Source organism: Ambystoma mexicanum, chromosome 10 (assembly GCF_040938575.1).
Source record: "Ambystoma mexicanum isolate Mex_15411 chromosome 10, UKY_AmexF1_1, whole genome shotgun sequence".
NCBI classification, from domain to species: domain Eukaryota; kingdom Metazoa; phylum Chordata; class Amphibia; order Caudata; family Ambystomatidae; genus Ambystoma; species Ambystoma mexicanum.
The window spans coordinates 1,188,497,017-1,188,521,135 of NC_090932.1; the positions used below are offsets into that span (position 1 = coordinate 1,188,497,017).

At 43.8% G+C, this 24,119-nt stretch overlaps 1 protein-coding gene across 2 annotated transcripts in view; it reads right to left on the bottom strand.

Annotated features, from left to right (window-relative positions):
- The window catches only part of CCDC60 (coiled-coil domain containing 60), an 879,096-nt gene that overhangs the window by 134,591 nt on the left and 720,386 nt on the right, over nt 1-24,119 (bottom strand). For both annotated transcript variants that reach the window (XM_069619175.1, XM_069619174.1), the window contains exons 8-9: nt 16,134-16,224; nt 8,709-8,976 (exon numbers count right to left, since the gene is read on the bottom strand). In XM_069619175.1, coding sequence (XP_069475276.1) covers nt 8,709-8,976; nt 16,134-16,224 — 359 coding nt within the window. The remainder of the gene's footprint in view (nt 1-8,708; nt 8,977-16,133; nt 16,225-24,119) is intronic.

Sequence of the window (24,119 nt, forward strand, 5' to 3'; positions counted from 1 at the left end):
ATTTCACCATTCAGATAATTAACAACCATTGGCATCTACTACATATAAACAACGATTTGTGGAAGTTCCTGGATCCAAGAGCAGGAATTATATTCATGAAAGCATCCACTCTCAGGACCAAATTAAACCCTTCTTTCTTATCACTAGCCAAGAATATGGCCAGCAATGGCATCACTTGGCTGCAACCACTGAAAACAGGCTTTACCAAATGTGGAAGGTGTACCATGTGCAAGTATGCATACCCAAGCACTCAAGAAATTTCCAATGCACCTCATGTCAGAATAACCAAATACATTTTAAACTGCAGAACCAAATATGTAATCTATTCCATCATCTGTCTCTTCACCAAGGTATATATATAGGCAGCAGAATTAGGGAATTGAGAGTCTGAATATGGAAACACATGGCTACTCTTGGTAGTCAAGATCCCAGAGTTCCTTTGGCAACACACTGGCAGAGGTTCGAGCAAACAGACGACGGTTCCATGTAATAATGTCGCCACAAAAATCTCGCCATGCAAAAATATCGCCAAAAAATGGCCACTTTTTGTGGCGACATTATTGCATGGAACATGCGGGGGACACCCCTGCAACCCCCAAACTTTTTTTTTTCTTTCTTTTTTTTTTTGCCCCTGTCCCCATATATATGGTCACCCAAATAATATCGCCACATTTTCCCGGCGATATTATTTACAGCGACCATATATATGGGGATATTATTACCTGATACCCAGACGACAAGAAGCGGATGAAGTTCATTGGACTACAAAAAATAACAATGGGCAAGAGGGGAGGAGACACAGAATCAAAACTACGACAATTTGAATCTAAACATATTTGTAAGCTGCAGACCACTGAACACAGACTCAATAGTGATGGGTGTTTTTCTACAATAAACGTTCTGTGTCAGTATTGTTTGAAGGATACTCGTCTGTTTCATGTGCGAAGGAGACAGATAGACTTGACTCATTACGATTTATTTTCCAGGTATGAAAGATAAGAAAAGTGTGTGATTAACTCTCGTTTCAGGTTGCTGTGATAGCTCTACAGATAGTCTACATAGCCAACAATGATATACTCTGAGAGTAGGGCTGCTTTGTAGAGGTTAACTTCAACATCATATACACTGTATGTGGACTTGCCTTGATGATTCAGGTTGTATATCATATGCTATATCCAAATACTGTAATAGATTTATTTTCTGCATGGTACAATAAGTAATACTTCTAGTTCCAGAGGCCCCTGGGCCCCTATTAAGTTAATAAGATTACTAGTACTTACTAGACAAAGATTATTATTGACTTTAGCTGAAAAAGCGAAGAACAATAGTACTATGGGTGATATTAGGGGTGCTTTGCTGAGTACATCTCATACCAACAGGTAATCATGTTATAGATTTCTTGCTACAAACCGTAGTTTAAAAGAAAAAAAATAGTCTTATTCATAATTATTGTATCAGATCTGGATTTCTATCTTAGCCAACGAGCTGAGAGATTTTACTCACTTACAAGGCGGTCAGAACAGATAGTCACTGTAAATCTGACTAGTTTTACCAACAGTACTTCGTGAATTATTGGTGCATGCATAGCGGCTTTCCCTAGTGGAACTTAATTATTATATTATGTAACTGATCAACAACACCTGTCTAGGGCAGTATACTTCCGCTCTTTTAGTCAATAAGGAATGGTTTGACAAGAATACTATACAATCAAAAAGTCCTAAATAATGTTATAATACTGCGGGTGTGGCAATTCATGTTTAAGGAAGTTTTCACTTTGCTTGCACTGGAATGAGGAACTTTTAATGGACCCCAAAGAGCGTGCTTATAATTATAATTGTTCATTTAGAATGTGCTTAACACCAACGAGTGGTTTCCAAGTGCGGGATCGCGATCCGAACCTGTGTTGTGTGTTGCTCCCTGCAACCCATTATTTTGGATCCGTCTTGATTTCCAGTGTATTTGGATGCATTGGTCACCAAACATTTAGTGGCTGCATGAACAACTATTTATCAATATCAATATGACAATATGTGTGGCATGAATAGCTGCTTAGGCGGCAACACGCATTCCTGGAGATGTGGGTAGACATCCGGGTATTTCAACTGCAATTCGTACAGGGAGCGCTCTCTCTTTACACTGGCGATGTCACCCGCAATGGAAGCAATACCATCATTTCTATTTTCCTCTTTTTCCAAAATGGCGGGCTGCAGTAAATGCAAGCGGGATGCCCGTGAGGCAGGGTCTCTACATAAACAGGAGACTGGATTTCTATTTTTTTTAAAAAAACATCAGGGGAAGGTATGCTCTCTTTAAACTAACTATATAATATATATTGTGAGCTGAGACAAATATGTTTCAGTATTACGGTAATACATTAGATTCTGTTTTCTTTTGTGTTCAAGGAGTGGAAACTGTTTCTTTTATTGACAACACGAGACCACTCCTCATATGGCATTTGTATGAACAATTCATGAAACAAGGTAATGGTTGAGATGGGCACTTTATTTTTGTTTACAGTTTCCTATAAGGTCTCTTTAAAATGTAGTTATCCATACTGCGGCATCTCATAGTAAAGCTGCACATCAGACTTGGCAGAGGCATCTATGCATTTCGCCCATGATATATTGTAACGTGTACCTGACAGGCTCTTGATTAATCTGTCCTTTGAATTACGCTGTGCTTGGACCATTGGCTGCAATTGCAGCTAGAGAGCTAATTGTGAATAATCTATCTACAACCAACCAATGGCAATTTACAGCTATGATATTTTTGTCTCATGGGAATGGCTCACTTGAGCGAATATAATTTTGCTGGTCAGTGCCCCCAAGTAGTTCAGAATGCGGAAAAGACCCAAGAGTGTGCTGTAGATGCTTGGGAAGGTTATAGGGGGAAGGAGGGTGCCGATAGAAGCTGCATTGTGGGTAGGCTATTATGTGACTGGGTGTAGGTCACACTAGAATTTGAATCACCATCTCAGAAAATATCAGCCATCTTGAAATTGAGGCCTGGTGCTGTTCTGCAACCAGGACAGTAGGCCCAGGCATGTAACAAAAAGATACCTGTGTGAATGCGGGTTGCAGCTTGGGCAGCAGTGGGGAAAGGCCAAGTCTGTGGGGATTCATAAACCTCATTGCCTCATACAATTTGCACGTGTAACCCAGAAAGAATGTGTTCTGCAAGTCCATGAAGGGGGCGAGTGCTCCCGGTGCACAGTTATCCCCCAAGAAGGAGGGCACAAGCCACTGACCTACTCCAACCCAAACCCTGAGATATAGCATCCAGATGCCCCTCTCCCTAGACCCCAGCATTCCAGAGTACCAGCCAGCCCAAGACTACCGACCATAAAATTGTTAGAACACCCATTTCACAGAAAGATCATAGCAGAATATCCTAGGCACGTGTGATTTGTGCTGTGAGGTGCCAGGGTGGGAAAGCAACACATTTAAGCCTGAGCTGGCAAGAGCTGGAATGGCACAGACGTGTCAGGAATTGTACTAGGGTTTGTAAGATAGTATGACCTCAAAAGTATCCTTTGCGCCCTTGTCTGCAGTGCCAGGTGCACATTTGGCCATAGAGAGGGCATGCTATGATTTAGACTTTTAATTAGCAATCAGCAACTGCAAGTCCGATGATGTGCCCGGAAGAACCGCATGTGGAGGAATATGGACAGGAGAGGCTGGGACCAATGACCTGGCATCCCATATGGAGCACGCCGCCTATTTATAGGGTCGCACCAACCAGCTATGTGGATCTGTAAGCTATGCAATGTCGTTTTTTTCCTTTATAAAGTATCAGCCATGTTGATTTTGTCAGAGCGCACTGTGGAAGCAGAGTCCTTTGCTGGTGCACTTTTCTCTTTGGAAATAAAACGTTCTCCTTGCAAGAGGTGCTCTGGGCTTTTTCCACTAGTGGGTTGTATTTCTTCTGGTGTGAGCGTTGAGGTGCTTCCCTAAAGTTGCTACTGCTTTTATGGATATACTTTATCCAAAATAAAGTAATCTATTTACTACTAAATACTCATGTTGTCAGTGATTAGTGATTAGAAATCTCAGAGTTGGTTAAGCAGTAGATTAAATTCAGTAGATACAAGTGACTAATACGTGCACATAACATTTGTTGTCAGTGACTACTTGGGAAAAGAAAATCCCAGCATGGGATCGAGGCAAGGGATTACATCCAGTGGCTGTAACTGAATATGCAATACACACTATTTGTGATCAGGGAGGAGAGAGTTCAGACAAAATGTGGAAGTGCTGGCAAGAATATAGGATTGGGTTTGAGTCTTGAGTTCATATAAAGGAGTTGCACTCAGACTTGCCAATAACAATGTAGAGATGGCATATTTATTGGGAGGTTGACTGCAGAACACTTTTCCTATTGTTATGAGTTCTTGAATAGAATGTTCTCCCCGATGCATCTTATCCACCAAATGGGAGTTGTGTTTGCTATTTTTCTGGGATCCTGCCATAATTTCTCATCATTATTACGGCCTATGTCAATCGAGTTCACTACAGGGGGTCTATGCACATATTCTTGTCATCCAATATACAGAATATACAGAATATCTGCATTGGGCTACTTGCTGGCTGGAATTGGGGCCTTGTTGATGACTTAAAATGTGTAACGTTCAGAGAGCCACCCCCTTTGAGTATAGCCTGCTCGGCAAGACCCTCCATAAGCAAGCGGGACCTAACTGGCAGTGACTCCCCCTTAGGGGACAAGGACTCCCATTCCTAATGGGAACTAGCCATGCAGGGCACTTTATCTGCATACATGCGACTGCCTTGCATCCAACATACTGGGCCTCATTACGAGGAAGGCGGTAGAGGGTTAACGGCAGAGATCGGTAGGTCTGCTTGCGGGTCCCGCTAAGGATGTCTGGTAAAACCAGGCGTCCTTATCGGGACCCGCTAGCAGACCAGGATGCTGATAATGGGCCCGTCATTAATGGGCCCGTTATTAGCATCCTCCCCAATCCCGTTGAGCCCTATAGTGGCTCAAATGGGAATGGGGATGTACTGGGTCCGGGTCCAAGGAAAGGGAATTACCGGGCCATCCAAGGTCGGAATGGCCCTGTAATTCCTCATTCCTGGAACCCGGACCCAGGACCCGGTACCCGGTACCTGGTATGAAGCGGCATGGCTACCTCCATACTCGTAATGAGGCACACTGTGTCCTTCTCTTTGTCTGTAGTTAATGTGGAAACCAACACATTATCTGAAAATAAAGTAGATATAACTTTAAGCAGAATTTAAAAATAGGACGAGGAGGCACAAACAGAGGGGAGAGAATGGTACAGAGGGGAAGCTGAAGGGAGGCAGAGCTCAGAGCAGCTGTGGAGCCTGCAGAAATCTGAGAAGCAAAGAAGGCAATTCGGAGACTCTGAAGAAATGGGGTAGCAGACAACGGGAGTACCGTTGCCAGGACAGAAGCAGAGGAACCGTTCAAATAGGTGGCGTGACCACAGAGGTGTCGTGGTGACCCTGAGGCCCACCTAACTACACTGAAACCTGGATGATAGGAAACGAAGAAAGCTTCCACCAGCAGCCATTCGGGGGAGCACGGTGAGTTGCAGAGAAGCCGAGACTGGGGCAACAGAGAAACCAAGAGATGAAAGTGGACCGAGGAATTTGACCTACCGGACCGCGAGCAGAGCCCCGCAAGGTCATCCGTGGCTGATGCAGGTATAGGGGTGTGCTGGAGGAGCGGGAGGCCACTGAGAGAGTAAATAAATAAGCAAAAAGACAATGATTGTGATACATGTAGGAGTGGAATAACGAATGAGTAGAAACTGATATCTGAGGAGATATTCAAAAGCCTAAAGCAAGGAAAAGGTTGTGAATCGTTAAGACAGTGGAAACAAACTATTGTGGGGAAAAGAGAGAAAAACGCCAAGAAGTGATTTCAAGAGAGAAAATTGTTAGAGGGTGGGGAAACCCCTTTAAAAAAGTTGTGAAACGTATTGGGAGTTGGGAGTACACAGTGAAGTACACCAAGAAAGAAGGAACTTGATAAAGCCATCTCAGAGATGGGGAACGTTCGAAACGAATAAGTCAGCAGAACGACTCAGAGTGAAAGGAAGGTGTTTAAGAGACTATGCTCAAAAAGAACTATTGATCAAGAAAACAAGGCCCACCAACAGTTGGGAAGAGCTGCAGGAGCTCATTAATGAGACAGTACATTAAGAGAGGAGATCATCCTAAGGAGTGATTTCTGGAATACAAGAAACATTTACCTATTACAGACTTGTGTGAAACCAGAACTCCCTGGAAGAAGCCACAAGACAAAAAGGCACAGGCCACCAGAAGAGAGATTCCTTTGAGCCAAATTAAGTTAGTAATATCAGTGGTAGCGTCATGTAGTTTTAGTTTCGGACTGGGGATTTTTTGATTTTCAACTTACTGACAACAGACGAGCACATTCATTTAATTTAGTTACCTATAGCGAAAGGGCAAGATATGCCTTGTCTATTAGTTAAAAAAAAAAAAAAAGTACTTTGTGTCCGTGCTGTCTTCCAACCTGCCACAGTGAGGACATTATTTTTGACCACCACAGGAACTTTGAGAGACACTTCTTTTATTTGAGAGATTCTTTGATTTTGCTATTCAACAGACTTTTGTTAAACTATGGGGGTGAAGGTCAGAAACCAGCCACCACTACTTCCTGGAGTGAGGTAACCCAGAGCTAAGTCGCAGCTTAGGATCCTTCTTTCTATCTTCTTTCAAACAGAATAGAACGTGTTTGATTAGCTGAGGTTTGGGAAGGGGGACCGAGTTTAGTTGTGAGACATCCTAATTTTAGGATGGGAACTGCTCTTAGAAGTAGGGACTAGAACAGGTTTTCTTTATTTTCTTCAATAAAATAGTGTTGAACTATGCCTCCGTATCCGCCTCCTCTGTCTGGCTTACCACAGCATGCAGAGCCATAGGCGTTTTAAAATGCAACAAGCAAGAGGGAGGGAAAGAGGAAAAGAATGAGAGAGAGAGTCACGGAGATAGAGGAATGAGCACTTGGAGTTGAAGGAGGAGGCATGATAGCTAGGAGGAAGAAAGCCTTGTACATAAGATTCCTCAGCAAAAACATGCCATGCCTCTGATTGCTGATCGACAGACAGGATCAAAGGCTCAGACTAGGAGATACTAATTAAAAGAAACCTATATACTGAAGGAGATACGGATCGAGTAAGCAGAAGTGCATCCTGCATACAACACAGTGAGACAGTAGTCAAGGGGGAGAGAGGAGTGGAGAAGCTGGGTGAGAACATTGGCCTGGGGTGGAGTTTTGACACATAGAGCCTGTCTGACATAGAAGACAGAAAGAGAGAGAGGACAGTAAGTTTCAAGGATGGCATGAAAGCTGCACAAGCAGGACAAATCAATGAAGCGTAAGCTGATGAAGAGACTGCAAGAGGGGAGCAACGAGAAGGCTAAATGTTGGGAGAGACCAAGCAAACAGTCTTAGGAAGGCCTGTGATGAGGGGATTTGGAGGTTGTTGAAGGAAACAGATTGCACTACCAAAAATCACCGTTGCTCAAAATAATGGTTAACAACTAGGGTGCTAAAGAAGTCAACATAGCGTGAGAAGACTCAAACATATATTGCGTGTTGGGAAGCCTAATTCGAGCAAAACATTGCTAGGAAGAAGTTGGTGAATTGTGTGGAAACATGGTCAATACCAGTGCCAACATAACTGATGGTGAAGAAGACACCACATCATGTAAAGGGCCAAGTCAAGCGTGGATCCTCCCAGATACTCCTACAAAGTGTCTCCACCCAAGTACTCTTGGGTCTACCAACGGGGGTCAGACACTGGGCAATGCTCAGGTAGCTTGAGCCCTGCGTATGCTAGCTTTCCCTTCCTGTTTAGACTTTGACCAATGACCTGTGAAGTATTTCAGGTTTCATCTTCACCATGCTATCAACACTGTATATGCCCCAGGACTTGAGGGTGTCTCTGCTTCTTTGACCACCTGACAAGGTATAGTAACTGAACATAATATGCATAGTGCCTCAGCCCTGCTCTCTTTGTCCCAATGCTTAAAATAAAGACACTGCTTGCATAGGGGATTTACGCCTCATAGGCACCAAACCTATCTGCCCTACCTGCATCCCAAGATCCATGTCCCAAATGTCACCATACAAGATAGTGATCCATTGCATAATACCACTGTGCTGATAGTAGCAATGTTAGACATGTAGTTACTTTAGTTCTGTGAGACAGAACTGTAGAAGAGCAGAGGTACAGCATTGCAAAATATTGAACTGTGCCCAAACATTGCATGTAAGATAAAGAGTTCAACACCTGCTTCATAAAGCAAGGGAGAGGTTAACTTCTAGTTTAAGAGGTGCTTTGACTGCCCATGAACACTCATACATTGACACTTTCTTGATGGGTGGTGCCAAGGGATTTTTATAAACATTTAGATTCAATACATTGCTTTTGTGTGGGGGGGATGACTGCTGTCGAGCTAAAAACACCCTTTTACATGGCTGCATATTTCGAACTCTTCTCAAGTGATGGGCAATGTAAACTTGCAACAATGCATTCATAAAAAATAACATAAAATGTTATCTATAGAACTATAACACACTGTGGAATGCGCTCAAATGCTAAATTACGCATCAGCAGCAATTTGATCAAATACAACTTCCACAAAGTTTTCATTGGTTGGCGGAGTGCAGTCAACTTTACCCAACAAGACACTTACAGTAAGACATTCGTGGCTCCTCCTCCTCTTTGGCAAGCCTGCCTTGGTGAATAGAGCTGTATGCTGTCGACTCGTCATCCCGCAACATGTCAGAAGAGACTGAGATTGCTGGAGCAACCTCGTCAGAACTGGGTATCAGGGATGACACGCTGCCCAGTGTGGGAGTGGCAGAGGCTGACAAGGCACTGTAGCGTGAGGTACTCATGAACGAAAGCTTTCTGGGGCGCTGGAACTGGCTTCTCAGTGCTCTCGGAGTTGGTTTCTTTGCCTGTAAGTGGTAGAAAAGAGCAGTTACACAATGTATCACCTCCATCCTCATTCATACTTTAACTTTACTTAGCACAATGTTCTCATTTTCAGACATTTCGGAGCCCATATATTCTGTTCTTCTTGCTTGCCTGGGGCGAAGGATAACCCCTGTGTTGTAGCAGCAAGCCTAACTCTTTCAATTGTCTGAACCATGACTCCATTAGATAGAGGGTTTTCAGTACGTTTTATGAATCATACCAATATTGCTTATGAACTGGCTAAATCGGTTTCCTTCTCAGGCACTATTAACAGAGCAACGTTTACCAGGTTAGAGTTTAACTTAAGGTACTTTTTTCAGAAATTTATGGTAAATGGTTCGTACTGAATGCTTAACATGAAGGTTTTACATTAAATGCAAGAGATATATAGCTCCACAAAAGAGGCCTCCCTTCAGACAAAAGATCTTAAACTTCCTAATCTATGTGTTTGTCCCAAATAATATTCAAGAGTACCAAAGGAACTGAATATATTGCATTCGGTTAACATGCTCACTGCCAGTGAAGAAACAGCTGCAATGTGGCAAGCAGCCAGAGATCCCATGCCCACAGAAGCCATAGTGTGGATGTTTGTGGACGGAGGAGAAACGTGATTGGGGTGAGTTGGAGAGCAAATTGTGGTGCATTGAGCAGGCTAGAGAGAGGAGGGAGAGACATGGGAAGAAGTGTAGCAGAGGAGAGGCTGAATATCACTATATAGGAGCTTAGGGAGAGAATGAAGGATAAGGGATATCAGCAGAGACAGGTTGGAAGGAGAGGAAGGGGGAAGAGGAGGGACCTCACAGGAGAGAAGTGGAGGTTGGAGAGGCTGTAGAGAAGAAGTGAAGGAACATCACAAGACTGAAGGAGGAGGTTTAAAGGAGTTTAGAGGAAGAGAGGCAGACCACTAATATTCAGGTAGAGGAGGTGGGGAGTATGCAAGAACGGAAGGAGGGCATAGACGCCAGTGCTGACAAGGAGGATGTGGGAGACAGTAGAGGGGAGGAAAGGTAGAGAAACAAACGTCAAAGAGGTAGGATGGGGGGGTTGGAAGACGGGTCAAGTCAGAACCGAGAGAGAAAAGAAGGTGAGCCCTTTGTCAAGTTAGGATGAGCCAGGGATGGATGGAGGCCAAGCATGTTATGATTGATATGACATTTATAATGCGCCTGTAAACAAGTGTTGCGAAGTTTCAAGGAGGTGCAAAAAAAGAATAGGAGGAAGGAGAGAGCCTGATAGTAACAAGCACAGATGGGGCATTGAGAAGGATAAATAGAGGGGGATTTGGATTTGGGCGCAAGCACAAGGTTCTAAAGGCAGGGAGATGGTCAGTGCCCATGGCAATCTGCCACAGTGGGCTCTGTGGGGCCTTTGCCTGCTGGAGACTGAGGTCTTTTGATGGAGAGCAACCTAGTGGGCTGGACAGTTACCCATCAGAACCTGAAACAGGGAGAGGAGTAGTTCTCCCTCTTTGTACTCAACCGATGAGAGAACCACTAGGGCGTCTCAGGGACATAGCAGAGGCTGCAGCCTAAAAAGTGAGTGGCCCAGGAAACAATGAGCTTCCTAAAATACTAAATCAAAGACTACTTCTTTTTGATTATCCAGGAGACATCTGACTCACCTTTGGTTTCTTACTTTTTTATTTGTCTAACAGATCGACTGTTTCTTTTGGTAGACAGAAAGGTTGGTCATAATTGTGAACTAAATCTGTAGGTTCTCTTGCCATGAAACATACTTGATCTCAGGAGAGTGAAATGACAGCTGTTCTAACAAGTTCAGAGTCCAATACAAAGGCTAGGGAACCGGCTTATAAAACTGGGACAGCAACATGAGGGGAGGAAAAGGGGAAGAAACGTGGCAGTAGCAGTTCTCAAAGGAAAGTGATATTATCTTATTCAATTAGTATTTTATTATTATTCCAATCCTTTCACCTATCAATTTGCTTATAAGGAGAGTAAAAATGAAAACCAAGTCCCACATATCAGGGTGTGTTTATTTCACCTATACTTTGTGAAAGGGGCCAGTCATGTGGGTTACAGACATGTGAGGCTAATGCCTAACAACTATGCCAGAAAGAGGATTACCACCTTCTCTGACCACTGTGGGATAAACTGGTTGAGCAGTGGTCTTACGGGCTGTGACATCTAGCTGGGAGCCAGAGGGAGGAAAGAACCTTGGAGGGAAGCCACCATTGGGGGTTAAAGTCTCCAAAGGGAGGTTCAGAGTCATACCTTCAATCCCAATAGGTGGGCTGTGGTTCATTGATTTCTGCCACTTCAGATGACCAAGAACGTGCCTCGCCCTAGATGGCTAGCTCTCAACCTTTCATGGCACATGGGCGGGTGAAAACACACAATTTTCTATTTGGCGAGTGAAAGTCCATTGATTCCTGTGGGCGTGGAGGTAGCTTGGCGGGTGAGAGAGCTGCCTAAGTGGTGGATGACACCCACCAAAGCATGTAAGTTGAGAGGTATGCTATGCACAGTGTAAGGAACTCATGGTGGCAACAGTAGAGACAGACACGTGACAACAGTTCAAGGGTGTTTATTAAACTGTAAATGTAGGGTGGAAAAACGCCTAACATCTAAGATGGGAGCAAGCGTCGCCCATCAAATGAAAAATAAGGCTGTCCTTGTGGTGTTTTGTCATAGTATAAAGGCCTACACTAAAAATAAAATATTGCTAAATCCTTACAACTAATTACAGAAAGAGTGTGGAATACGGTTTTCAAAATAAAGAAGAAAAGTATCACAAATAATATGTCAGGATGTGATTACCAGGGTTCTCCCTTCCTCATGTTTTGAGCACAGGACAAGGTGGGTCTCCTGAGCACAGCCCACACTTGAGCTTTCCCAGCACAAACCGACAGTTCTGCATCTGCTATCAGGTTCTTCGATGGACAAGTCTCCTTTAACAAAAATGTCTTGCCTTCGAGGACTGATGTTCTCGACAAACATACACAAAGTTTTATTTCACAAATACTTTGGGTGATTGCTTCAACTCGAGCTCCCCCCTCTTCTGGGTGCAGACCCCTCACAAGTTGTATTCACCAAACTGAAAAGACAGATCCTTTCTCAGTGAACTTTGGGTGATAACTTTCCATCCTGGAATTTCCCTTGGCCAGGCTGGGACCCCAGATGACAAGGTGGACACCTTCCTTCCCCTTGTCTTGCAATTCTTCTTGCTGTCACAAATCTTTGTCTTTTTAAACAGGGTCTCAGTCTTTTCCCTTGGTTGTCAGCTTCCCTCTGCCGGGCTCACTCTTGCCAACCTTTACAAAACACAGTTCATGTACTAGTTTTCATCATGCGGGATTCACTTCCCTTAGCTTTCATAATTCTCTGCCTGTCAAAGACTTTTGAAGGTACAGAGAATTTTACAAGACCCCTGTATTACCACTTTCACCGTTCTTCACCTCTTCCCACAGCCTTCTGGTTATGGTAGTCTTTACAGTTGGGTAATCGGCCAGAACTTCCTGCATGAGCACCCAGGTGGTGCCAGACTCCTCAGTATCATGTTTTCCCCCTTCTCGGTTAATAGTATTCTTTTTGCGTTTGAAAGTGCAACTTAGCCTTCGGCTACTTTTCAGTCAACATAATTTTGTTTATCGACACTCCCCTCGACTCACCAGCTGCAATGAATTGCTTGACTTTCTTTCACCTTGGAGTCAAGGATGCTACCACAGAGACAAGCGTCTCTCTCTGGCTTTGCAATCAGGGAGGAGGGTCTCATGTACTGTTGACATCTGGCGCAACACACACTGGCTATTGTTTGCAGACTTATCATTCCCTCTGCAGAGGTTTCACTGGCCTTGGTCGGAAAGGGCAAGGTCGACTCTCTCCTTGTTACCCTCTCGGCGTGCGCTGTCTTATTCCTCCTCTTGAACTGCCAAGCTGAGGTAGCTCTTATGTTGTGCTGTCTGCTTTGCTCGTAGCATGCTGTCATGCTCCACCTTTTATCCCTGTGGGGGAAGGGAAATGGTTGTCAATGCACACCTTTGTAAAACACTTCTGCTTGTACTCTACTTCATACCAAGGAGGATGCTGGCTTTGACGGTGTTGAAGGAGGCTTCGATGCTGTTGAAGGAGGCTTCGATACAGCTAAAGGTGTCGACGTCATTTTTGTCGTCGACGGTGTCGAGTCGAGTTTTGGTTTCAATGTCGATGCCGATGCCGATTCTGTTAGCCCCGATTTATGCACCGGAGGCTTAGACTTAGTGCAAGGTGTCTGGGAACTTTCCCTTGAAGACACTCAACTCTTTTTCAATCCTTGCACGTTTGGATCTTGATTTTCCTCTGTCACTTTTAGAGTGAGTAGAGGCATGATCACCACGCGGCAACTTCAAGGGGGTCTGGGCCGCTTTCTCAAATATTTTCAGAATGAAAGCCCTAAAGGCCTCCCATTTTTCTGGGGAATCGGCTTTGAAGGGTAAGTTACTCTCTTGTCAGAAGAGGACGAGGAGGAAGACGACCTATGACATCGCTTTCTTGACTTTTTCATCAAAGACGAGGAAGACTTCCTCGAGTGACTTTCTGATCTTGACCTCCTTGACTCGTGACAAGATTTTCTACCGGATTCATCTGAATTCTTTTTTCTTTTCGAAGACTTATATGTTTCCTCCCCCACCGCCAGCTTACCTCGGCGTTCCCTAAGAGCCTTATTTGACATAGCCTGACAGGACCCGCACTCATCAACCCGATGGTCTGGGCTGAGGCACCAGAGGCAATTCCGATGGGGGTCAGTTATAGACACCTGCTTGCCACATTTCAGACATTGTTTTAACCCTGTCTTGGGTGTGGCGGGAGTTGAAGATTAAGACATCCTCAAAGAAATTCTTGATGCGCCGTTCATAACACTAAGCAGTTGCGTCGGAAAAACAGAACTGAGGGAACAGTCACTGCTCAAGCCATTTATACAGCGGATGACATTGACGCCAGCCCTCGAGGGACTTCGACTCCGCGGTCTCGAACACAGCGCCCTCTGCCTCTGGTGAAAAAATGTTTCCTCCAAAGTAGCTGAAGCTAGGATACGATTATCATAAAATCATGAATACATGGGAGGACACAATCCATTCGAAGTAGATGTTATGTTAAGCACATTTCTAAAGAGCAAGCCATCACAGACAAGGGCATCATGGTGCTGCAAACTTGAAGGAGAAAGAAATAGCCTAAGGAAGAAAACCTAAAATAAAAATGTTTTCAGGTATCGGCGAAAAGATACATAGGGCCTCAATCCGAGTTAGGCGGTAGCAATGGTGCTATTATGGCCATGGCTGCCTCCCATACCCCATAGGGCTCAATGGGAAGGTGCTAATAACGGGCCTGCTAATTGCGAGCCCGTTATTAGCTCCAAGGTCCCTTAACGGGTCCCGTGAAGAACGTGTGGTCAGATCACACGTCCTTTATGGTTCCCGCTAACGGACCTCGGAATTGGGCGGTAAGGGATTACCGGGACCGGTCTCCTTAACGGTGCCCGGTATCCCTTAACGCCCAACTCGGAATGAGGCCCATGGTCTTGAACAGCATGGAGAGAAAGTGGGAGGGTGTTCGTAGTTGGGCAGCCGCAATAGAAAAAGTGTGTCCACCCAGACGAGAACTCTGAACGAGTGGTACTGCAATGCGCAGAGCATTTGTTGTGTAAATATTCAGGTGTAAATTTGACACGCTTAGAGACGGCGAGCCAGTGGAGAGAAGAAAGGACCAGTGAAATGGAATCACGAAGCAGAGTGCATGCGACCACTCTAGCTGCCGTGTTCTGCAAAATCTGAAGACGTTGAAAAATATAAGCCGGTTCTGCAAGATAGAGTAAGTTTCAGTTGTCAATGAAGCCAAATACAATAGGCGATACACCAAGAGGGGGCATAGGTGCAGGGAAATATGGAAGGGCTTCACAGAGGATGCTAAGCTTAAAATGTACCGTCTGACAGACGTAACTCACCAGAGGATTCATTGAAAGAGAGGAGGAAAGCTTTATTCCCAGATTTTTTACAATTAACAGGTTTCAGAAGAGGGCCAAGGGTTGGGGGCCAGAGAGGCAGACAACGGATAAAGGCGCACCACAAGAACCTCTGTTTTATCGCCATTAAGGAAAAGCCAATTATCGCTCATCCAGTTATTTACTGGGTGAAGGAAGAGCAACAATGCTCAGCGTCAGAAAGCGTCAATGCTTTCAGTGTCAGAAAGTGAGAGATCAAGGCGGATGGGAATCTGGGTGTCATCTGCATAAGAATAACAACGGAAACCAAAAGAGGGAATATGCTTAAGCAAAGGTTGAATACAAACATTGAAGAGCTAAGGAGAAAGTGGAGACCCCTGAAGGATACTACAAGGGATAGGAACAGGAGGTGAAACATAAGGAGAAAGAAAGAGTCTGAGACAGATCAGTCATAAAGGAAGAGAACCAGGCAAGGACTGAGCTGGAGATGCCTGCCACGGATAACCAATTGGTCATAATGGAATGATCAATGGTGGTGAAAGCAGCAGAAAGATCTAACAAAATCAGTGCTCCGACACCACCCTGGTCCACCAGCCGGGTCAGTTTATCCACAACAAACACCAGATCAGACTCGGTATCTCAAATAGACGAAAACCAGACTGGAAAGGATCGAGTAAGGAAGAGTGCTCAAGAAAAGAACGAAGCAAGGGCGTAACCATAAAGTAACCTCATGGAAAATGAGAGAAGAGAAATAGGACAAAAGTTGGAAACAACAGGGTCCACCAATGGTTTCTTTAAGAGAGGGATCACCAAAGCGTGTTTAAGAGAAGGAAGAATGAAACTAGTGGAAGACAAAATATTTACTAAGGGTGACACTACAGAAGCAATAGAAGGCATGATGATCTTGATAATGAGAAGCAGAATAGGATGAGGGGTTGAGATTGATTTCAGGCCATTAGTGGTCCGAATAATGTGTGTTTTGCTTTGCAATGATGATCTTGATGGATGACTTGGTGTTTTTTTGGAATCTCTGACATGTTGAGACGCGGGTGGTTATCTCCTGGCCGTGCTTCCTACACAAAGAATTTGACATGTTGTGTGTACAAATTCTGCTTAGTCCAAACGTATTTTTCAGTGGCAAGATTAAAAAGTATGTGAAATAGTAGCATTCATAAAAAAAAAGAAATGCTAATTAAATGGTTACCTTTCCTTGCATGGTAAAATGGTCCCATTTTGCCTCCACCTCCTTCTCCTTACTGATCCTCTTCAAAGTACTCTTTGTGCCTCCAGGTTCCCTAAGCGTCAAGGAACAAAATTAGCTTTACTCCTTTTTTTTAAATTAAAATGTTATCAGTACACATGGTACTTTCACATATTATTCAAATACAAAACATTGACTTCATAATATCAAAATACAAATAGTTTCCCATTGCAATTTAGCGGTACCCATAAAAGATCCTTCCATAAAAGTATCACCTTTCCCTACAAATTAAACACAAACGCTTTCACTATTTACATCTCGAAATAATCAACTCAACGCCCAAATTCATCCTTCATTCTCCCAGAGTGGGGACGTGGTGCAGATTGTTGGAATTGTCCTGCACGGTGCCCACCAGTTCCTCTACCTCTTGATGAGCTACTCCCATCAACTCATCCAATCTACAAATGATTGCAATAAAAAACCTCACTAGAGCCAGAATGAGTGACAGTCTCGGGAGGATAGCTCAGGGGCAATGTGCTCGCCTTGTAAGCAAGACGACACGGAGCAACACAAGTTCAATCCCCGGGCCCGTGTTTAGAAACCTCTGGGTATTAAGCACGTTATAAATAACCAATCATATCATAGACTGTTGTCTTAAGTCTGTGCCATAGGTCATCTGCTATCGGACTTGAAGGGGAATAGATTAATGGAGCAAAGATTACAATCCTCTCCTCCAATACCCTAGGGCAGTACATCACCAAATGTTGCAGTGACTCCACAGTCTGCAGAGTCTTGGCTCCGCAGAGATCCCCAGTTTGGGCCCCACCACATCTAGGGATGGCAAGCAGTTGAGTCTAAATTTGAGGTACCATTCTCTGAGCTCAGCTGATGGAAATTTTTTAACCGAGTCTAAAGCTCCCACGGGGGCATTTACCACGCAACATGTCCCTCATACCTTTATAGCCGGACTAAGTCCTGGGGGTCTGCTATGATGTCCCATCTCTTTACCTTTCATTTTAATAGGTTGTCTGAGACCGGCCCATCAAGTCCAGTTGTTCCATGAATGCCTCACAACTGTTCTTACATTTATGCAAGGTATTAGTACCCTTCCCTGTGATGGTGTTCAGATAATAATCACTCTGTGGTCGTTCAGCTCTGGCCATGTTAAAAACCGGGTCAAACTACGCTTAATAACTTGTGCCCACCATGATACCAACCCCAGTTCCAGTCTAATAAGACTAACAGGGACTGAGGTTGGAAGCCCCAAAACTCTCTTTAGTATCCTCCCTTCCTGGATATCAAAGATTTTCCTGCTCCTACCCTGAGTCAGCGTGGCGCCATATAGGGCAATCGCCAATATCTTGGCCCGGTAAAACTTGATTAGGGGCAGGAGGGAAAATGTGCACAGTCTGATTTTTACCGCTTTGGCCAGGGATAAACGCGCGCCCTCTTTCTCTTCCATTTTTGATTTATCGATTAGGTGTCTTTGTTTGTAGGAGACAGAAAAACCCAGATATTGGATACACTCCACTTTGTTAATCCGCACCTCATTGATAGTCCATCTGAATCTAATCTGTTTCTTCCTCTTGCTACATGTCATCAAAATGGATTTAGCTGGATTTCATACAAGATAGTTCTTTGATAAGTAGGTCATGAGCCCAGTCAAGCAGCGCTGTATTCCTGCAAGAGTGTAGTCAATCAGGACTACATTGTTTGCATATGCAATGCAACCCACTTGCAGCTCCCACCACTTCAGGGCCAAGAACCCCACACCATGTCTTAGATTCCTCCCACAGGTCTGTCAAATACAAATTAAAGAGAGTGGGTGCGACCACACACCCTTGTTGAACTCCCTTGATTACAGAGATGGCTATAGAAAGGTTGCCTCTGCGGTTAACCCTCAAGTTACAGCAGGTGTGGGAGTATAATATCTGAATCATGGCCAGAAGGTCTGTGTCAATACCCCAAATTACTGGTTTCTTCCACAAACAGGACAAACTCATGCTATTTATGGCTGCAGAAGGTCTATGGCTGCTACATACAGATTTGTAGGCCCACTGCCATCAACCTCTGAAAGACAGGCATGGAGAACTAGCCCGCTCTGTAAGGTGTCCATGGGTGCAGGCGATGAGTGCCATCTGCCCAGGACCTCAACTCTCTCAGAACCATAGTGGCAAAGACCTTGGAGGTTGCATCGATAAGTGAAATGGGACGATAGCTCCCCAGTGATGCCCTGTCTCCTGTTTTAAAGATGGGAATCAATATGGAACTATGCCAGGAGTAGGGACATTTTTGCCATACTTAGCATTTGCTCAAATAAATTGCCCAGGATGTCAGCCCAAAGAGGAGGATTATTTTTCAAGACTCTGTGCCACCCCATCAGGCCCACTTGCCCATGAGTTATTGAGACTGGAGATGATTAATTCAAGGTCCACCCTTTCAAATTTAACATTCAAAACAGGGACTTGCCGCTCTACCCGTGACTCCCCGCTGAGCAACACTCCACCCCCACTAAACCTATCCTGAAAAACCTCACCCGGTCTTCCTCTGCCACACCCGTGGTTTGAAGTGGCCATTGCAATCGATTCTTATTGTTCAACGTCCACCAAATTCCATGAGTATCTTTCTTTACAAGCTTAGCCAGCAGGTCCTGATTGATATGCATTTAATTCTGTGTTTTCTGGTATCTGCACCAGAGTCTGCATTTCTGCTTAAGAATGTTGATTTCCTTTTTACACTATAACTTGTTCTTCGGGAGAGATTTTTCTTCTTTTTTTTACACTCCTGATTTCTTTTTTTAGCAGACGTTTTCTTTCAGAAACTACACTATAGAATGGGTGATGCTTAACATCTTGAGTCGGACTGAAGGACCTTGCGGGAGCAAGGCCCCCCTTCTTCCTAACTTGCTTAATAGTTTAGGGAAAGAGTCGGGTGCGGCTGCTCCCCTTTTATCTTCTAAACCTAGATCTTTCCACCACCAGACAAGCCTGTTATTAATGTTCCCCACATTGGAAATACGCTGAATCAATCTTCCCCCTTCACCCGAGATGGATAGTTGTCTGTCCCCCATACTTTACTCTTATTTGTTTCTCATACATATAATCTGTTGCAGTGAGAACGCTATTTAATGTACAGAAACAGAGATTAGCAGAAATATTAATTGAATTAAATGCAATCACAGAAATAAAGGGGCACCACACTGCTATCGAAAGGCTAAAACTAATCTCCTCCAAATTGTCCCCACCTTTTACCTCCTAACACATCCATTTCACAGAAAAATTGTTGTCTTGATCCCTAAATTGAGAAACGGATGGAGCAAGCACATTCTGAGAAGGTGGAGGTTAGAGGAAGACACGTATATCTAAAGTAGTCATCTACATTTGCCAATACTTGATGTAAGTAACTATTTCTTATCCAGAACTGAACTATCCATGCCTTCACATAATTAGTAGAGCAGGGCATCAGTAATTAAGCAGAAACAAGGGTGGAGCAACTGATTCGATAAAAGACCGGCTCACCAACAATCATCTGCTCTCAAGTCAAATCAGTAATAGATGGTTTCAAAATGTTAGTAGAAGTAGTGGTATTTGAAAAGAGTGGCAGACCGACACCATTGAATATTCTAGCATTCTCACAAAGTCAATTCACTAGAGATGTTTTTGTTTTCTAGTACAGAAACCTCATACAGAATACAAACCAGTGTAAGGAACTCATTGTGGCAACAGTAAAGACAGACACAAGTGATCACAGTTCAAGGGTGTTTATTGAACTTTATAAAGGGTGAGATAAACGCCTAATCTATACATAAATCTAAGATGGGAGCATGCTACAACCAAATAATAATAATAATAATAAGGCAGTCCTCCTGGTGTTTTGTCAAATAAAAAGGACTTATTCTAAATAAAACTATTGCCAATCCTTACTGCTAGTTACAACGAAGAGTGTGGGATAATGTTCACCAGAAAAGAAATAAGTATTCACAACATAAGTGAAGATGGTATGACTGGGTCTCCCTTCCCCACATTTGAGGCACGGGACAAGGCGGGACTCTCAAGCATAGCACACTCTTGGGGATCAACAGCACGAGGTTCACAATTCAGTTCAACAATATCAAAACCCCTTCAGAGGCTAAGTCTATTTCCTGCAAAAGTCTCTTGCCTTAGAAAGTTTGCTGATTTAAAGTAACAAAAGTTCTCTCTGTGTTCTTGCACCTGGGATCGCCCTTTGCCGGGCTTGGATCTTTCTTGTACAAGCTCGTCCCTGGGATCTCACTCAGCCAGGCTCAGTTACTTCTTGTAAAAAATGGACCTCCATCCGTCGGGTTCACTATGGCCTTTCTTCAACACGGTTCATGTATTCCTAATACAATTCATGTATTGCTCAGTTTTATCAGAAAGCAGGGTTTCTTTATCTTTAGCTTTCTTTTGGCATCCCTCTGTCATGTTCACATTTGCCAATTATCACAGCCCATGTGGCGCTGGGCCCCTCTGCACCTGTACCTTAACAGGGCTTTCTTTAAAGTTCAAACATACAAACAAGTTCTTTCTTCTTGCATTGAAAATGTCGTTACTTGCAACCTTTGGCTTAACACAGTTCGGTTTGATATCAGCTTCCTCCGATTTACTGACTGTGCTGAACCCATTGGCTTCTTTGTTCTCTGGAGTCAAGGATAGTACCACAGTAGCTAGCTTGCCTCTCTGCCTGCATTATCAATGGGGGAGGCCCCATGTACCATTGACATCTGCTGCTCCGCACGCCAGCTGTAACTCCAGGTCTTATGATTTCCCTTCTGGAGGCTCTGCGGATCTGAGTTGAAAAGGTCAAGGGCAATTCACCCATTTGTCGTCGTTCCAGGTCTCATGGCTTTTTTTCTCCCTTTGTACTGCCGGTTTGGAGTAGCTGATAGAGCAAAGGCAGTTTTAAAAACATATAAAGTTCCCCTGTTTTTGGCAAAACGGGACTAACTACATAAAGAAATTAAGCAAGCCGGAAACCAGTCAAAGGCCATATATGAGGTGGTCTCGAGATTTAGCAAACCAGTCTGTATGGACACTAAAACAACCACATATAGGAGCAGGCAGATAAATTCAATCTCTTTTTTAAAGAAAAGATAGTCACCATACTAAAACATATAGCACAAGGGAGGGCCCCTAAGTTAGAGGAGAAAGTAGAGGAAGAAAAAAGAACAAGTGGAGATAAAACAAGTGGAACAGTCTTTCAGTTCCAAATAGTGGATTAAAAGACAATCCTTACTCTTTTGAGTCAATTGAAACCCACTAATGACCTCTCATGCAGAATACCGGTATATGCTGCAAAACGCTTAGCAAATGAACTAACACCGTTTACTAGGACCTTTGTGAATAAGTCACTACAAGATTCCCAGTGCCTAAAGCCCTAAAACAGCAATAATAGAGCCATTGTTAAAGAAAACCATATCTGATCTGGAAAAAATGAAGAATAACCGGCCGGTGCCTAACTTGATGTGGCCGACAACAATTCTGGAAAAAGTGGTGTGTACCCAATTCCAGGCATTTGTATATAAAGAGAAACTGCTGGACAACCTCTAGTCAGGATTTCGCCCGAATCATGGCACAAAGTCAGCCCCTCTGGCTGTACATGATGACCTGCTAGAAGTAGCAGACAGGGGGGATCAACAGTATTATTGATGTTAGATCTGTCCACAGTCTTTGCTACCGTGAACCACCAGATAATGGCACAACGGATCGGGCAGGTGGGAAAAGCATCGGAAAATGTGGCGAAATGGTTTGAATCATTTCTCAAAGACAGATCTCAGAGGGTCATACTGGATGGCTTCACCTCACAAATGGTGGATCTAGAATGTGGGGTTCCACAGGGCTCCTCCCTTTCCCCTCTTATTTTTATCCTGTACTCCTGTCCAGTTTTCAAAATAGTCAAGAAGTATGGCCTGCTATTTCACTCATATGCAGATGAGACGCAGCTATACATTGAAGTTCAGAATAGCGATGATGCCTTTGAGAGAATCAACCAATGTATAAAAGAACTTAACGAGTGGATGAACAATAATCATTTACAACTAAATGCAGCTAAGATGGAAATCATAATGTTCGGCCCAAAGAATAAAATGCTATTGGTAAGACAAAGTCTCCCTCCACTGATTTAAGGTGAACAATTGCAGTATGCCAAAAAAGTTAAAAACCTGGGCTGCTGGTGGCAGGAGAATCTGAGCAGTGAGACTCAGCTAGGAGCAAAAGTGAAAACAGTCCATTTTGCATTGCGATCACTGCGAAGTATACTCCCTTATATCCTGATGGAAGACAGGGCAGTTGTGTTGGGAGCAATGACTAACCCCCACCTGGACTACTGCAATAGTTTGCTAGCAGGAATCCCTCAAAAACAATTGGATAGACTCCAAAGAGCACAGAATGCAGCAGTCAGAGTAACTGGAGATCTGAGGAAACGGGATCATGTATCATGAATGCACAGATCCCTCCACTGGTTGATGGTGGAGGACAGAATTAAATTTAAGATGGCAGGCCTAGATTTAAATGCTTTAAATGGCTTGCACCCGCATACCTGGATGACAAAATCCTATTATACCATCAAAGAAGGAATCTATGTTCAGAGGATAAATTCTTGATCTGCACTCCACGAACAAAATATGTCTCGAGAGGATACAGAAGCTTTGGAGCCTATGGCTCTAAAGTTTGGAATCAACTTCCACTGGAAATTAGAAAGTGTGAAACTCTAGACTTCTTCAGAAAGAGACTGAAAACTTTCTTATTCAAATAAACAATGAAAGTTAATAGAACTAGAATTCCTGTTACTCTTTTCTCTGGACTTTTTACTTAGTTGTCATCTGCACCCGAATATAGTTTACTCTGTCTTGTGCGAGTAATACATTTCTCAAAATTAAATCAAATCAAAGCTGTCTCCTCGTGCGTTCGGCCTTGCTCGAAGTGTGCTTTCGTGCTCCACCTGTTATCCCTGTAGGGGAAGGTAAAGGGTTGTCAGGTATGTGCGGTTATTGTCAATTGCCTGACTCCGTCTGACTCGAGTGTTGGGACATGTCAGATCAACAGCTCTGGTGTTAGTCCGTTGTCTGTTACTGTGTATGAAAGTGTTTGTGTGGGAAAAGAGGGGAGGGGAGAATTTCTAAATATCCTACAGGGTAGGATGGGGAAAAGTTGTTACAGGGAAGGGGATACCGCATCTCAATCCTCGGAGTCCCACTTCCACTCCCGAAGACACCTTGCCCAGGTGATCCTCCCCCACTAGTCCACCCCCAGGAACTGGATCCAATAGAGCTGGCCGTGTCCTGGCCACCTGGACGACAGATCTCCGGTGAGCAGCGGGTGAGACGCCTTTGGGTTTCTCACACTAGCAACCAATTAATTTACTGAGAATCACTTTGCATGCTTGAAGGCAGAAGGGGCAACACACTTCTTTGATGTGCATTTAATGATTGCTCTGCAGGATAAGATCGATTAGGAAATGTTAAAAATAGAGAACAGGACTAATTAAGACATAAATCAGAATTAACCTTAGTACTAACACTAAGATCTTCATCTTTATGATAAACAGTAAATGGTTCATCAAAGGACACAACATGAGTCACACATCTGGCAGACATCACACCTAATACTCACCCAAGCTACCTCTTATTATTTATATTTATGAAATGCATATGAAACGACTTCCATAAATCGGATGGATTCAGCAACAAATACTCCAGTGTCAAGACCCACAATCAGAAAAGTAATCAAAACACTTGGTGAAGGCTCAAGAAAAATGTCATGTCACCAGAACAAACCATTACAAATAATATTGGTATTAGCTCTCAGAGATGGAGGTAGAGTGGGGTGACAGTGAAGGTCCTCTACCCATCAACACATAGCCATCCATCAGATATACTTCAAAGCAGAGTGGTGGCAGATGTTTAGAAGGATGGTCTGTCAGTTAATCAGTTCACAGAGGTCTCCGAACATCCAGGAACGCTCCTGAGCAATG